At 34.0% G+C, this 17,473-nt stretch overlaps 1 protein-coding gene across 6 annotated transcripts in view; it reads left to right on the top strand.

The window, feature by feature from the left end:
* The window catches only part of Kdm6a (lysine demethylase 6A), a 198,442-nt gene extending 184,658 nt beyond the window's left edge, over positions 1-13,784 (top strand). For 4 of the 6 annotated variants that reach the window (XM_074062345.1, XM_074062346.1, XM_074062344.1 and 1 more), the window contains 3 exons: positions 9,479-9,605; positions 11,642-11,812; positions 12,910-13,784. In XM_074062345.1, the coding sequence (XP_073918446.1) occupies positions 9,479-9,605; positions 11,642-11,812; positions 12,910-12,939 (328 nt within the window). In that variant the 3' untranslated portion in view covers positions 12,940-13,784. Of the gene's footprint in view, positions 1-4,015; positions 4,055-9,478; positions 9,606-11,641; positions 11,830-12,909 lie in introns of those variants that run through there. The other 2 variants (XM_074062348.1, XM_074062347.1) reach the window with 2 other exon arrangements.
* Positions 13,785-17,473: the final 3,689 nt, after the last annotated feature.

Below are 17,473 nucleotides of genomic sequence, written 5' to 3'. Positions count from 1 at the left end.
TTGCTTTTAGTTCTTAACTACTACAAATCTATAATGTGTGATTTTTTTAAAAAAAAAAATTTTAGGTTTTTATAACTTAAGTAGTAAATTATCCCACCCAAAAGGACTGTAAGCAAAATTTACTTTGTGCCCTCTCATCCTTTCACTTAGCTCTACCCAGTTCTTTTCATTTGCTCATTCAGTAAATCTTTTTGATAGACTAAGTTCGTACACAGATACTGTGTTAGATTAAAAGGATTTGATCACTTCTCAAATGACAGCCAACAGAGAAACATTCGAACCATCAAAAATGTGGGGGTTTTTTGGTGGTAATGGGGTTTGAACTCAGGACCTACACCTTGAGCCACTCCACCAGCCCTTTTTTTTGTGATGGGTTTTTTCGAGACAGGGTCTCTGGAACCATTTGCCTGGGCTGACCTCAAACTATGATCTTCCTGATCTCGGCCTCCTGAGTAGCTAGGATTACAGGTGTGAGCTGCTGGTGCCCAGTTTAAAACATACTCTTTAATGATAAAACTATTGTTAAGAAACACTGGGACAGCACAAAGGAAGATACTGCCATGAGAGGTACAGCCCCACAGTGTCCCATCCGAACTCTTCAGGCCTATTGTGTTTAGGAATTCAGAAAGTTTTGTGTTTACAAAGGTAACAAAGTGCATTTATACTGTATTTGACCCTTTCATCAGGGTCTGCTGCTTCAATATCCTAAAATCAAACACTACTTTTTCTACAGTAAGTCATATAAATAATCATTCTAATGACCTGAGTGAAACCTGTAAATATCTTTAGGTGATGTTTCAATGTCAAATGATTATGCAGATTTTTTGAAAAACTTGTGGTGTTAACGCTAAGGGGTTTCAAATCTGTGTTTGTACTGGACAATTTAATAATGAGAATTGATGGTATCTCCTGCTGTGACTGACTAATTCCCCATTATCATTTTGAAAATGAATTACCTGTACTACTTTAAAGTCAACATCACTCTTGATTTTTTTTCTCTGTCCTTTCAAGTTTAAATTGGGTCTTTAAGGGCTCTGCAATTCCATAAAGTCCTTTATCTGATTAAGTCATTTAGTAAATCTCTTCAATTTCTACAGCCTTGCCATTTTACTAAAATACCCTCATTTCATACTTTACTTCACAGTCTTTCAAAATACCTTCTAAGTTGGCATGAGCCAAAAGTATTCATTATTATCATTGCTTCTTTCATTTCCTAATGCAGTGAACTTGACTTGAAAAGTTCACTGTCTAAGGTCCTGAGTGGGAGCTCAGTCCATAACTTTCTCTTTTGATTTCACATAACTGTTTACATGAACAAACTTTTTCTGCATGCCCCATATATTGCAAATAATAGTTCCTCCTTCTTTAGACCATACTTTGGGTGCTTTCATACTAGTTGAAGAGTGTAAACTTAAACTTCTGTTGTTTAAAGTTTCAGATAGACTTCACCCTGGTTGGTAATAGGCAGCACTAGTGAGAATCCTTTAGAATTTTTGGTATTTTTAATAATGATCAAATCTGCATGATTTTAAGTGGACAGCAGAAGACATAAAGGCATGAATTAGAAGGTAATTGGCTACAGTTCAGACAAGGAGAGACAAAGGTTAGAGAATAAAATAAACTGCATTTGATGACTGATTAGTGGTAGAGATGAAAGAAATCTTTATCACTGAACTTTGGCTTTTGTCATTTGCTGTGGTACATCTGTGCTTGTTAATGAAATTGGGAGCTAAAGAAAGATAAGAGGAAATGGATTAGGTGATGATTGCCAACTTGGTTGGCTTTAGATATATAGAACTTGAATTCTTTCTTCAAGATTTAAGTCAAAATTTCTATTAATCAGCTAGATGGATGTGTGGTTCTATTGACTTAAAAAAGGAATCTGAGATGCACGGCTCTCAGCAGGCTGATAGGTAATCACTGCTCAGATGTTAGCTGTTGAGTTTTCTGAACTATAATCTACTTTTAAAGAAAGTACCCACATAAAGAAATGAACCAAGGAAGACTTGAAATTCAGGCCACTGATATTTTCATTTAATTCATTCAACTATGACAGTTTTTCCATGTTAAAGTATCTTGTTCTCCTTTTTAATATTATAAAGTTTATATATAATACATTGCTGTCTTCCCAACTTACTTTTTTTTCCAACTTTTATTTTGAAAATGTTTAAAACTTTGAAAAAAAAATAAAAGACTAGTATGATGAATACCTATATAACTTCCTCTGTGTTCACCAGATTAAATTTTTACCACATTTACTCAGCAGTCCATATATATACATAAATGCGCACACACATTTTTGATTTAGCCACATGAAAAAGTAATTTGCAGGCATTGTAAGTTGTCACCCAAAAGAATCGTCTCATAAAAAAATACATAAACACAAGGCAACTTACTATATCTAAAAAATATGAACTACAGTAATACTGTCCACATTTAGATTCCCCAACAAAAAAGAAAGAAAACATTTAATTTCCCCATCTATATAAAAATACCGTTTCTTAGCTCTTACCTCACCATACCACCCTAATCTAGACTGAAGCAAGATTGACATTGAATTCTGTTTGTAGTCACTGTAGTTTAATTTCTTTTAAATCTACACCATAACATTCTCTTTTTGAAAACAGTAGGCTTTTGTGTTATGCAGAATTCCACATTTTTAATTTGTTTACTCATTTTATTTGAGTTAAATATTTTTGACAGAACTATTGATGATGCTTAGTTTTGTTAACCCCTCTTATCCTAGTCCAGTATAAACTGTCACTGATATTTTCATTAGTGGGTTCTAAGTGAACCAAGATTTACTAAATAGACACTTTCATACTTAAAATTGGGAGTGGGGAGATTATTGTTACTTTCTATCCATCTTTATGTAAGCATATAATTTTTACCCTATAGTTTAAGTTCTAAAAACGGCTTGATAGAGAACTAAAGGAAACCCTCATTCTTTTTGCAAATTCATGATTCCCATTTTCAGATACTTGAAATTCACTGCTTTGGCCTACATTTTCTCCTTAACTTCACTTTCATAAAACTCAGACATAACATTCCTTATGTTTTTCCATTTACATATTCCTTTTAACAGGACCTTGAAAGGAATCAAAATGTTAAAGACAGCATTTAAGCTCTGGAACCCTGGTACTGATGACAGGTTTTCAGAAAACAGTCTTCTAGGTGCAGTTGAATGGTTTCATTTCAATGGTAGATACAGCCAAGCTTAACAAATATGTTCTCACAATCATTTTCGATAATTAGTAAGTTAATAAAATGGTTGTATGTTTCAGATATATTGGAAACTCTGTTTTCTTCACCAACAACTTTCTTAGTTCCACTTAAATCCCCATGTAAGTAGTTCAGTAATATGTCAACAATAGAATGCCAAGGAGTACATTTTTCTCTGAAAAGTTCAATATTAGGAAGATTTAGATTTAGGAGGTATGCTGAGAAATAGAAAGTTAATTTTCAGAATATATATTCTCTTGTTTACATACCTATAATCTTCCAGCTAATTATGTTTTTCAAAATTACTAAAAACACACCACCAGTAGTTGAAAATAAATTGTGTAAAATTTCAGTAGTGTCAAATCCGTTGAATACCACTCTCCATAAACTTTAATTTCTTGTCATATCATTTTGTCATTCTTTTGATCATTCTATAAGGCCCAGTTTTTGTGTTTTGATTTTTTTTTAATATACTGCCTTATATGCTTAATAATGTGTTATGTGCCTTTTGTGTATGTGATCACTGTGGATGCATTATTTGCCTTTCTTTTTTAATTTTCCTAAGTCTTAGAGTCTGTAGTATTTAATATCCCCATAACATATTGGCAACACAATGTAGTTGTCTGACGTCCAATGTGCTTTCATATCTTAGCTTCTCTATTTACTGGCTAAAACATAGGAATAATAATTATATATTTTATTATGAGTATTATGTATGTCTTATTATAAGTTAAACACCAGCAAGTGGTAGCTATTATTATAAATATCATAATTACTTCTTTTTTGTTTTTAGAAGTTAAAATTCACAGACCCAGTGCAGTGGTTCATAAATGTAAGCAGTTTTTCTTTCCTGGGGGCCTTAGGGCAATGTCATTATTTGGATGGGAGGGCTCCTGCTAGCATTTCGGGTAGAGTAGGGATGGTGCTAAACATCCTATGGAACACAGGACATAGCCCCACAACAATTATCCAGCCCAAAATGCCAGTAGTGCTGAGGTTAGGAAATCTTAAAGGAATCTAGACTAAGCACGTTTTAAATAACTTCTTTTATTTTCTTTTCAGTGTGTTAATTATTCCACTTTCATTTGGTGCTCATCACGTGGTTTTTTTCAAATAAAAAATTGATAAGTTCAAATTCAGAAATTTCAACTTTATAATTTCTGAAACTTTCACCTCACCCGAAAAATCGACTTTATTGATTATATAATTATTTTACTGTGATTCAAGAGTTTGACATGTCAAGATCAAATAATATATTAGTTAACATTTATTGAGTACTTACTGCCATGCAGTAATATATGCATGTTACATAGTGTATGTAATCCTCAGAACAGCCCTGTAAATTAAGTGTCTATCTTTGTAGTTGAAACTGAGACACAGAGAATAAGAAGCATGTTTGTGAAGCTGGTATTCGAGCCTAGACCATCTATGTCTAGAATCTGTGCTTGCTCTCTACAGCTGTCTTTCTGTGGTCTCTAAACATTAAAAAAAGAAGTAAATGGTGACTCATGAAGTTTGAATGTACTTATGTTTGAAAACCGTTTGCTACAAATCTTAGACAATGTTCTTAATTTCATCACTTGCTAAATAAGAAGGCACTGGTTCTTACTGATCATGAAAAGAATTACCTGATACTCTTATTAAACTTGCTTTCCAAGTAAAGGAAAAACTCTGGGATTCTCTTTCATTGTGACCTAATGAATCTTATGACCAGGCAAGTTAGAGACAACCCTGGACTAAATTAGTTGCTTCTCTTTTAGAACTTCAGGTTTTAAAATTTTTTTCCCTTTCTTTCACATGCTCACATAATATATATTTGATCACAAGTATAGTCTTTAAGTATGAATTAAAAACTTAAAACTTAAGTTTTCCCTTTGATTTCCAGTTTATAAATGAGGTGTTCCACAAGTGTTTTATCACAGCCATTTGTCCTAAAAACCAAACAGAATTTCTCCCAACACTGTGCATACACAATGCACAAATACCAGTCTATATTTAGCACAGATCTTAGTACTATAGTTCTGGTGGTCTTCTAATACTCCATTGGGGTTTAATACATAATTATCTTACAACATGCATCACACAAAGTAAAAAAAAAATCTAAAACGCTGTGTTCTCACAGTTAACATACATTTGCTTTTATGCCTGTTTTTCCATCCAGGAGACTTAAAAGTTCTTAAGATACTCATTTTATCAATGACTGAGACCTTGATTTTCAGCCATGTGGTTGACTTAAATGAAACGGTTAGATTCCTTGCTGATTCTCAGATACCCACTGTTGTAGGAGAGCACAACAATGGAATGACAGATAGCCAAAGAGTTTTGAGGGCTCAGGGCTGATATGTTGGCTTGCTTTTCCTTCCGTGGCTCTTTCAGTAATACTGGGCAGGGTAAGTCTTTAATTTGTCATCTACTTCTTGGTGACTGAGTTTGTTACCATAAAGAATTTTGAAGTGCTCTATCAAGTTAACCTATGTTTCATGTGGCTCTACACTGACATTTGGAAATTTGGTCAAGTTGCTAGAGTAATCCCCCACTGTTGCCTTAACTTTGACCTAATATTAATAGCTTCATTCTTAATATGCTCCTGCTCCAGAAACCTCATTTCAAGATTAAAATTTTGTAAGAAAAATTGTCTTCTAAACAGTCCCTATACTACTTTCTCATGACATTTCTTCTGCACAGAAGGTTCTCCCATCTTCTTTCTGCTCATATCTAGATTGAAATATTCACATTCAGAATTCATCTGTGGTGTAAAAACTTCTAAGATTTCCTTGTCCCCTCACTTGAAGATGATTTCTCCCTCTTTTTACTATCCATGATATTCTAGATCTATTTATCTTTTGCATAATGTATTGATGTATGAATATAATGTATTTTCCTTCTAACCCCTATGAAGTTGTTCACTAAAATTCCATCCGCCTTTAAGCTTTATCTTTGCAGATTAGTTTTGGGTTGGATTATATTCTGTGGAACCTCAAATATGCCACAGTCTCAATCACCCTCTTGTTTATTTCCAAACTGGTGCTGTCTTTATCCTCTTCCTTTTTATGTATTTTTTCATTCACACAGCTAAAGAACAGTACTTGGGTATCAAAGAATTCTGTTTCTCTAGCTTCTATAATGATTTCTGACCTTCTTAAAATGCATTTATGCAAAATAACATTTTCTATCTTCTGTAATTTTATACCTTTTGCTAGTAATTTCTTCTTTTGTTTTTGGTGAATTGCATTAATTGCCATAAAATAAACTTATTAAAATTCAGCAAAGCTAAAAGAAGAAACCAAACCTTAATTTTATTTGGCATTTTCTTTTTTAGCTCTTTGATATACTTAAATGTCTTTGTGTAAAATCAAAACATGGGTTTAGTTTTTATTAACCCAGTTATTGATATTCAAGTTGAGTCTTGAATATTATATTTGTACCTTCCCTAGTATGTTCTTCCCTAGTATGTTTTTCTTGACATCTCTTTACTTTCTTGTTATTTTCTCTGTCCTTTGACTGATTGAATCACATCCGTTTTTAGGCCTGCTCCTTGCTGTGTGCTCCATAAAAGCCCAATTCTCCTATGGCAGCTGTTGAGCAAAAGATTTCAGTGTTAAAGAAAAAGATATAGGCAAGGAGTAAACCACAGCTTATTATTCCTTTTCCAAAAACCAAGGTGTTCTAAGATTCTAGTATCATACAAAATAAAATTCTAGAGCTGTTAATTCCAGAAGCAGACTGTTCATTGCTTCCTATTTATACTTAGCCACCTTAACTTCATCCCTTTATTTGCAGAGACTCTAATGTCTTTTTCTAAATGAAACGACCCATAAATTATAAACAGTAGTCTAACTTGGCAAAGTAGTCAGTAGAATTGGAGATGAAGGTTTGTTACTGAGTATAGCAAAATAATACTCTAGAGAACCAAGGCTCTGTGTTTTGAAAAAAAATTGTTGGCTGAATGCCCAGTGCAGTGACTCAAGCCTATAATCCTAGCTACCTGGGAGGCAGAGACCAGGAGGATCACTGTTTGAGGCCACCCCAGCCACACAGTTAGTGAGAGACCCTTTCTCAACCAATAAAATGTTAGGTGTGGTGGCAGGTGCCTATCACCCTAGCTATGTGGGAAGTGTATATAGGAAGATGGTAGACCAGGCCACTCCAGGCATAAAAATGAGACCCTATTTGAAAAATAGAAGAAGCACAAAGGGCTGGGGTTGTGGCTCAAGTGGTAGAGCACCTGCCTATCGAGCTTGAGGCCTAGAATTCAAACCCCCTCAACCTACCCCCCAAAAGAAAAAAAAAAAACCTGTTACTGAACCCAGGAATCTCATCTTCATAAGAAAAAAGAGTGAATGAGTGAGAATAGGATGTGGAAAAAAAATATACCAAAAAGAAGAGAGTAGAGGGGAAGTACAGGGGAAGCTTGACATTTTTCTTTTCTGCTTTTAACTCAGGCTGGTGGAGTGGCTCAAGTTGTATAGTGCCTGCCTAGTAAGCATGAAGCCCTGAATTCAAACCCTAGTACCACCCCCCAAACCCCCTCCCCCCCAAAAAAAATTTCTGACTCAACCACTCCAGTAACTTTATGATAGTGTACAAATTTAGCTTCAGTGACTCCCTATTTTTCATTTATAGTACAGAGATAACCTTCCTGCACAGAGTGGTTAAAGGTCCTTATTTTTATTATACTGTTTGTTATTTTTGTCTGTCTTCCCATGTGGGAGTACAGTTGAATTTATAAATCTTCCAAAGGTATCTACGGTTTTAGGCATTATTTTCCTGTAAAAGGAAAAAGCTATTGAAGCTCTGCTTGGAAATTTTAATTTGTTGAATTGTATGGGACCAGGGAAGGGGAAAAGAGAAGAGCAGATGCTGTTCAGACCTGGAGGTCTGAATTAGATTCTTTCTCTCTTTGCCATGATGGAAATTTTTTACTTGTCTTCCTTCTCTGGCATCCTAAACACATAACACATGTGAACATGCACACACATACTCAGATACCTAGCTGTTCTACCTTTGGCATGCAACCATAGTCTAAAGCATTACTTTTATTTTTAAATAAATTAAGCATGCAATGATCACAAAAACAAACTCAGAGGGAATTCCTTTGAATTTAATCTTTAAGGAATGTGTGTGCAACAATAAAGTTGAAATTGTTACATGTTAAGTAAGTTTATATTTAAATTATAACATATGCTTTAGTTGCCCCCCAGGGGTTAATATAATATACATGGGTTCTGTAAATAATAATACTTCAACATAGTAACTTAAACAATAGCAGTCAAATATAAATTAAGACAAATGTGATTAAACCCCTGCTACATGCCAGGCACTGTCCTAGGCAGTGAATAGATGAGTAGACTACATGAATAAAATAGAAAAGGCCCTTGCTTTCAACACAACACTCAGTCACTAAACTCATTCCTTTTCTTTAGGGTATTTTTGTTTTCTCCAATATTAGAGTTGAAAAGTGCCTAGGAGATGATCTAGTCCAACCTCTGTTCAAATGGAAAACCAGACCTAAGCACTAAGAGTAACAGGAGAGTAAGAGAATTTAGCAGAAAATTCCAAGAAATAACAGCAAATTAGAAAATGAGTACAAATTGTAAAAATTCACTGTTAGCATCATAAATGTGAGTTTAGAAAAGCTGTAAATTGTACGAAAAGTTCAGTTGTTTTAATGTGAATTCCACTATATTATTCAAGTAAAAAAATGAAGAAATAGATGTCTATTTTTCTTCTTTACCACTAAAGTTGAACCAATTTTATATCCCGTAGTGACAGAATCCATAAATTGTTTTCTGCTTAAGGACTCAAAAAAGCAGCCACATGGATGATGTTTTTTTAATCATTGCCTAGGTAGTGTGCATAGAAATAGTGTGCCTTCTTGCCTTATATCAGGAATTCAGCTCACATTCAGAATTCAGATCCCTTACTTCAAGGATGAAGAAACTGACTCCTGGAGAGGTTAACTAACTTGCCCAAATAAGAGCCAAAATTAGCAACTCATATTTCAATGGAGGGGTCAGTTTTTATATATTAAGGCCTTTATATTTTAATATTCAGATATCAGTTATTCTCAGTTCTCATATTGGCATCTTCAGACCTGCTGAGCATTGCCTTATTTTTTTTTTTAAATCAACCCCAAAATAAATGGGATCATTGACATTAGAAAAAGTCTCTTGGCATTATTTCTGGCTGGTATATAGTTTATGCTAAAAATATCTATTCAGTTGCTGGCCACGAGTAATTTTTTTCCCTATAATAGGTATTGTCTTCTGAGAACTCTGAAGCAATGTCAGACATTGAGGGAAGCTCTCATTGCTGCAGGAAAAGAGATTATATGGCATGGGCGGACAAAAGAAGAACCAGCTCATTACTGTAGCATTTGTGAGGTAACTAATTGTTCTTATCCATACTTGTTTTGTAACACCTCTTGCCTTTCTACTTTTGATTTCTTTTTAGTTTATACTTTCATGTGATGCATTTTACCATAATCAGCTATGTGTTCAATTTTGTTACTTTCTCATCAGTTATTAAATTTTAATCTGATGATGTAATATTTCATTAATTTTTAATTAACTTAAAAGTATCCACTCCAGAATCATTTATCTGGTAGATCATTAACAGCAGGAAGTTTCAGTTTGAGACTTTAGATTGTGTACATCTACAGTTTAGATGTTCACACAAGTACCAAAAATCTGGATGTGGTTTGGGATGCAGATTGGTATTTGGTCCTCTCTGGTGCACTGCGCAAAACATTTGTCAATCTCCTGTGACCAAGGCTTGAAAGAGGAGCAGGAACAAGGAAGATGTGGTGACTGGTCTGAAAGAGCTTAAATTCTACTTGGAGAAGACATATTATAAACCACTAATTGTAATGTTCATGAGACTGTGATGAATGTGAAGGTGTACTGTAAAGGAAATACTGAGAGGAAATAAGTAATTTTCCTTTCTGGTATCAGTATAAGAGCATAAAAGTATTATTCGAGTTCTCCCTTGAAGGATGAGTATTATTTCGGCAAGCTAAAAAACGGTGAGAATTAGAGGTGAACAGCATGGGAGTAGGGAAATGAAATAGTTTTAGAAAAGGTGACAGGGGATGGGGTGGAATTGGGGTAGTCTGCTGTGGCTGTAACACAGACCATGCAAGTTCTACCCATGAGTTTAGGTGATCTTTTGCTTGTAGTATATCTTGAATGCTTTTAAAGAATTTGATATTTATTCTGAGGTCATTTGAGCAGGCAACTAAATTAGATGCACCCTTGAGAGAGAAAAGTAGTTGAAGAGTACAAAGATAGTAAGCTGTTGCAGTGGCCTTAGGTAAGATCTGTCATTTTAAGGCCTACACTAGAACCTGGCAGTAGGAATATTAAAAAGGGGAAGAATTTTTTAAAAATTCAGAAGGTCAAATCAGCAAGAGAACTTACTAAATGGCAGAAATGAGGAACAAGTTGAAGAATGTGCACAAATTTTCTAGCTCACGTTGTTGCCCGTTGATGGTAATGGAAAATGTGGTGAGCTCTGGGTTTTTAAAGAAATGAGTTTATGAGAGTTTCTGTCATTGTTCCAAATCTTGAAATTTTATAATTTCAGTATTTTGTAATTATTATATTTATAATTTCTTAATTTGAAATTACTGAATTCGTTAGTTATTTTAATGTTGTATAACTTGGCCAAAGTAAGTCATTAGGAGATAGGTGTGTTTATGCTTCAGAGAAATGAATGTATAAGCTTTTCAGTATTTGAGAATAATTTCTATGCTACAATGTTATTCTTTATTCTGCCTAAATCTTAGCAACTTTCTGTATAAGGTAAAGAGATAGTATTTCTAAGACCATGCTGTGCTCATTAGTATACTTTTTATTTGTACTATACTCATTAACATGAGACTTATAACTAAAAACTTAATGTCACTTATCTGTAATATAATCAGATTATACTCATTCAGCAACTATGCTTTGAGATTTGGTTAAGCACTATGACATGCTCAGCCAGTGCAAAGATGAATGAAAGTCTTCATCTTTGAAGATCTCAGCCTGTGGGGAAAAGCTATACCACAATACTGGTGATGCGTTCTCTCATGGAGAGGTAAAGGAAAATAATAATCATTTGCATTTGATTATGCTAATGTTTTGGATTTAAAACAAAAATAAAGTGGCATTTATTAACTTTTGAATTAGGCTTTGCCAGATGTAGCCATAAGTATGTCATTCCCTTAGGTCACCTCCTAAATATACATTACCCCATTTCCTTATGTTTGGTGCAACATAAAGATTCTCACATACAGCCATGTTTTCTTTAAGTAACTACTCTTAACCAGAGATAGCGGTCTATAATTCCATTTAAAGTACAATTCCATGATTATACCAAAGCAGTACAATAAATACCACCATCTCTGTTGAATGTGTTTTTCTTTTGTGCCAAACAGGTGGAGGTTTTTGATCTGCTTTTTGTCACTAATGAGAGTAATTCTCGAAAGACCTACATAGTACATTGCCAAGATTGTGCACGAAAAACCAGTGGAAACCTGGAAAATTTTGTGGTGCTAGAACAGTACAAAATGGAGGACCTAATGCAAATCTATGACCAATTTACATTAGTAAGTGAAATGAACATGTGAGTACATAGGTAGCTGGGTTGTGAGACAACAGTGATTGCTTTGGCACCCGACAATTAGGAGGTAATGAAATTATATAAATTTTCCTTTGGTTCATCAGATGTTGTATGGGGATATAGTCATACCATTCTGTCCTCCTTCACTTATAGGTATTTATTCCTATAAAATTGGCCTGTCATTTTCACTTTTCTTCCTGGGTGAGACCAGACTATATTATGTTACAGTAATTATATTTTTAAATCTTTGAGTGCTTCAGATACTATCGTGCCTTTTATAGCATTTGAACTCAGTTTATAGAATTTTTGCATACAGTAGGCTATTAGTGCCCCAAAATTAGTCACTATGAGTGCTTTTAAATATACTTCTACTTTTAGACCTAACTGTGTTTGTTTAAAACTTTGTACTTGGCAGTAATAGCCTCCTGGGAATATTTGGTGGGACTTAACTTGCTGATATATGACCTCATGAAATTCAAATGAAATGTACTTATAAATTGCAGGGTATTTTTCCATTTCAAACAGCAGTTGCTTATGGAGAAGCATTTTACTGTAGCAGATCAATAGTTTTATAAATAGAAACATAATTTATGAATTGTTTATTTCCTCAAATACTTTTCTCTCACCCATATTGATCCGAAACTGAGTTTTTGAAATTTAGCTTATGATATTTTCACTTGAATGGTCTGCAAGATTATTTAAAGAAGAAAATTATCTGGAATACAGTGAACAAAATGTATTACCCACCTAAAGTAGATGAAAGTTGTCACTAGTGATATTATAATTGATTTGTTAAATTAGTTTTCTAAAAGCTTTTAAAGAAAAGGTGACTAATTTTCCAAGAGTTTTTGACTAATTGGGGAAGAAATACAGAAAACTGGTACAGCAAGTAAGGTAGTGGTTTTAGGTGTTTAAGAAAAGTGGCCAGGTGGGAGATGGTAAGAGGAGTTATATGTTGTATAGCAGGCTATTATATTTTCTTGAGAGTCATTTCTCTTAACTTCACAAAGAGACTGTTTGTTTATAGCCAAGCACTATGAACAAATTATATACCAAAATAACCTACCTTGCTTTTATTTTCAGGCTCCTCCATTACCATCCGCCTCATCTTGATATTATTCCATGGACATTAAACATGAGACCTTTTCTGCTATTCAGGAAGTAACCCAGTTCTGCACCACTGATTTTTGTAGCTATTTTCGTAAGGCTGCTGGCTGAAAACTGTGTCTATGCAACCTTTCAAGTGCGGAGTGTCAACCAACTGGACGGAGGAAGAGTACTGCCTCCTACTCCAGGACTCTCACAAGCTAATCAGCTGAACTTCAGAAAAAAATAATAATTTCCATGTTTTGTATATATCTGACAAAACTGGCAACATCATAAAGACTACTACTGACTTGAAGACAACCTCTTTTATATTTCTCTATTTCTGGGCTGATGAATTTGTTTTCATCTATCTTTTCCCCTTCAGAATTTTCCTTAGAGAAAAATACTAGCCTAGCTGATCATTTCTTTGTAAGGTAGTTAGCAATTTTAAGTCTTTCTTTGGTCTACTTTTTTTTAATGTGAAAAGTTAGGTAAGAAACTTTTTTACTGCTTTTATGTTTTTCTGTCTTGTTTTGAAACCATGATGGTTACACTTTTGGTTCCTAAATAAAACATTAAAAAAATTAACAGCCAAGTCACAAAGATAATGGATTGCACATAGACTAAGGAATAAACTTCAGATTTGTGATTTTTGTTTCTAATCTTGATGTAAATTTACACTATTTATAAATACATATTTATTGCTTGAAAATATTTGTGAATGGAATGCTGTTATTTTTTCCAGATTTACCTGCCATTGAAATTGAAGGAGTTCTGTAATTTCAAACACTACTCCTTTTACATTTTCTATGTGTAAATAAAACTGCTTAGCATTGTACAGAAACTTTTATTAAAATTGTTTAATGTTTAAAGAGTTTTCTATTGTTTGAGTTTTAAAAAGATTTTATGTACAGTGCCCAGTTTTTGTTCATTTTTTCAAATCTGATTATATATATTTTATATATACTTATGTATGTATATATAATATATATAGAAATCTGGAGATATATGTATAAAGATTTAGAGCTTAAATTTTTCTCATTTTAAGTTTCTCATCTATGGTAGATTTTTTGAGGTGTCTACTGTAAAGTATTGCTTACAAAAGTATGATTATTTTTAAAGAAATATATATGGTATGTATCTTGAAGACCTAAAATGTCAGACTGGTTTATTGTTAAATTGCAATTACTGCAATGACAGACCAATAAACAATTGCCGCCAAAATGTAGTATAATAGTAGAAAACAAATAGTGATTGAAGTTAAGAGTTTAAAGGGAATGTTACATGGGGTTGATAAATCCTATACATCACTTAGCATTTTATATGGGAGGGGGAAGAATTCCACGATGAAGAGCTCTATTTAGAATGCAAATAAATTAAGAGACTTACTTTTTAATGTTAGGTAATTTTGAAATCTCATGTTTTTCTGCTCGAATGATACGACAGTACGGGTAGCTGCAAATTCCATGCTCTAGTAAAATATACCAAGCTATATTAGGATTCACAAATCACTAATTAACAATATAGTCTTCAGTTAATAACAATGGTACCTTGTGTTTGTACCTCCGTTTTCTAAAGCATTTAGCATACAGTCTCATCTTATAACAATATATATCTTCTATATATTTTCCAGGAAGCATTAGTGAAGAAGCATAGAGAATGCTGTAAATGAAGAGGGTGTGTGTGCGTGTGTGTGTGTGTGTGTGTGTGTGTGTGTATGTGTGTGTTTTGTGTCTAAGGAGAATTTGTAAGCTCATCTGGTGAAATACCATACTGATTAGATTAATCAAGGAACCTTTCAGATAGTTTTGGACCATGTTGTCCTAAAAACAATTTGAAAGCAATGGAGATGTTTTATTCAGTTAGTTAATAATTTGGTTGAGGGAGGGGGTGGGGGCAGGGGGGAGAAATGACCCAAGCCTTGTATGCACATTATGAATAATAAAAAAAAATGGGAAAAAATAATTTGATGTTGAATATCTATTAACAAAATCATCTCATAATTTCAGAGAGAAGTAATTCCAAATATTTTAGTTACTTAGTAACAGTACTTGTCTAAGTGCTACTCAAGATATTTAACCAGGAATATTTTAAGTAGTTTTCTTGTTTAAAGAAATAAAAACTATCTAAAAGTTATACGTAATAAAAGAACTCAAGACATTTTTGCAAATAAGAACTGCAAGCCAACCTTCAAGAAGCAAAGATAAGGATGCTGAAGTTATAACCAAATGTCTCATAACCTGTTTTAGTTTCTTACTGACATAGTGTCTTGTTTTCTTTAGATAGTTTATTATCAAGATTGAAAAAAGTTTTCTGACATTTAGGAGAAATTTTGTCTAATTCACATTTGGATTGCATGCCAAGAAAAAATACTTGTTCAGGAGTTTAAAGTCCTTGAACAGGTAAAGGATAGGAAGTAAAAGTGAAGTATAATTAAATGAGTGTAGTCCTATGTAAACTGCATTCTTTTATCAATGTAACATTCATTACAATTTGTATTTTTCAAGTTCTAGAAGACTATTTTTTTTCTTTTCACTATTTTTAGAGGTAATTTCCACTAAAGTACGTTATGCAGATGGCTTAATGAAACAAATTTGCATCATAGCACACACGTTCAGCGAAATAAGCTAATTACAAATGCATAAAAGCAGATGTTGATCCGGAAAATGGGAACTAAATTCTTTTCTCATTGGCACTTCAGGAACTCTTAATGAGCATCAGTATTGTAATTGGATTTGCTTAATCTATTAAGTCAATAAAAATTTTTTGGCTTCTGTATTTTGTAATAAAATCTAAGTTAATTTTCCAAAGCAATAAATTGGCAATTAGGACTTTCAAAACACTAGTAATTTGACAAACTAAAATTAAGGATCACATAATTAATGTAAATGAAGTGCCTGTTTTTTTAGAGGGAGCCTAGGTATAAAGTTACATTGCTTACTTTTAGTCTGTGTATTTATCCTGAATATGAGTTAGATATGGTCCCTGCTTTTATACATACCTAAGGTGAGATTCATGTAAATATATTATGCAAAACCTGAGAAGACAACCAGAAGGGTGAGTTAGATTGGGGTTTGCACTTCAGCATCATCACACCTGACAGGGCAAAAGGGAACTTCAAGTACTTTGAGGATGAAGGAATGCTAAAAGACAATTAGAGAGGTAAGAAGTACCTGCTATTAGAAAGCTGTCTGCCATGAGATATTTAGACTTTACCCTGTACTGGATTTAAGCAAAACAAGAATATTAAGTTTATAGTAGTATTGTTTCTTTCAACCATTCCATCTATCTCCATTGATACCAGGATATTTGTTTGGTCTTGAACTTTGGATTTTGTGAAGAAGGAAATACAGGTACAGGTTTGGCAGACAAAAATCACATCCACAGGACTCCATTCAGTCTTCCAGGTAGGTGGAGGTACTTCTAACCAGAATAGTGATACATACAAGGAATTCTAGAGACAGAAGAATTGCCTGTGGAACATTAATTTGTTAAAGTCACAGCTGAATATGTTGGTCTGGAATTAGGAGTGACCTAGATGAGAAGCATGTATCTGAATGTCATTTCAGGTAGTTCTTAATAAGATCATACAGGAAGTGTCAAGGAGAGAGGTAGCCCAATATATAAAAGGGCAGACATTGCAAAGGAGAAGAAAGTTTAAAGAAACCAGCCAGGGGTGGTGTTAGGCTCAAGCTTTTGAGAAGAATAACCACACCTTTGGGTTCCCATGTTGGTGACGTTTGCTATAGTTCCTTCAGTGGAATGATAACCTGCCTGCCCTGATGGGAAAGGTATTGAATTTGAGAGACATGGGTCAGTTAGGTCTTTCCAAGAGCTCCTGATAAGAAATTATATTAGTCTTTGGTGAATACCAAACAGTAGCATTATCCTAGAATGCTCTACATGCAGAGAACTTGTGCAAAGCACAGTGCTTAGTACTTTCCACTGTTTAATTCTCTCAATGACTGAGTTAAGTAATTTTATCCCCATCTTTCCAGATAAATAAACTGAGGCAAAGGGAGATCATGTAACTTCCATAAAATTCACAGTAAGTGGTGAAGCCAGGATTCCAGCTTGCAATCTGACTCCAGAGCAAGTACTGTTGTACCTCTCACTGTAGTAGAAAAGGAATTGGTGAGTGCTTACTGCACAGTCATATTTGGAAGGACCTTTTCAGTTTGAATATTTCAATGGTAGAGCACTTGTCTAGCATGCTTGAGGCCCTGGGTTCCATCCCCAGCACTGCTAAGTAAGTAAATGAATAAATCTCCAAACAGAGACAACATAGGGACTCTTGATTCAACTATCACTTACCAGTCTAGTTTAAGATGGGAATCTGATTTAACATACTCAAAATAATGGTTTTTAAGTGCCAACCTGAAAAAGTCACTTTCCTCAGGTGTTTTTATTTTTTGATGGGACTGGTGTTTGAACTCAGGGCTTTGCACTTGGAAAGCAAATGTTCTAATACTTATTTTGAAGTTGTGGGACTTGGACTATTTGCCTGGGCTGGCCTTGAACTGAGATCCTCCCAACCTTAGCCTCCCAAGTAGCTAGGACA

The sequence above is a fragment of the Castor canadensis genome, chromosome X (genome assembly GCF_047511655.1).
Source record: "Castor canadensis chromosome X, mCasCan1.hap1v2, whole genome shotgun sequence".
NCBI classification, from domain to species: Eukaryota; Metazoa; Chordata; class Mammalia; order Rodentia; family Castoridae; genus Castor; species Castor canadensis.
This window is presented reverse-complemented; position numbering and strand designations above follow the sequence as displayed.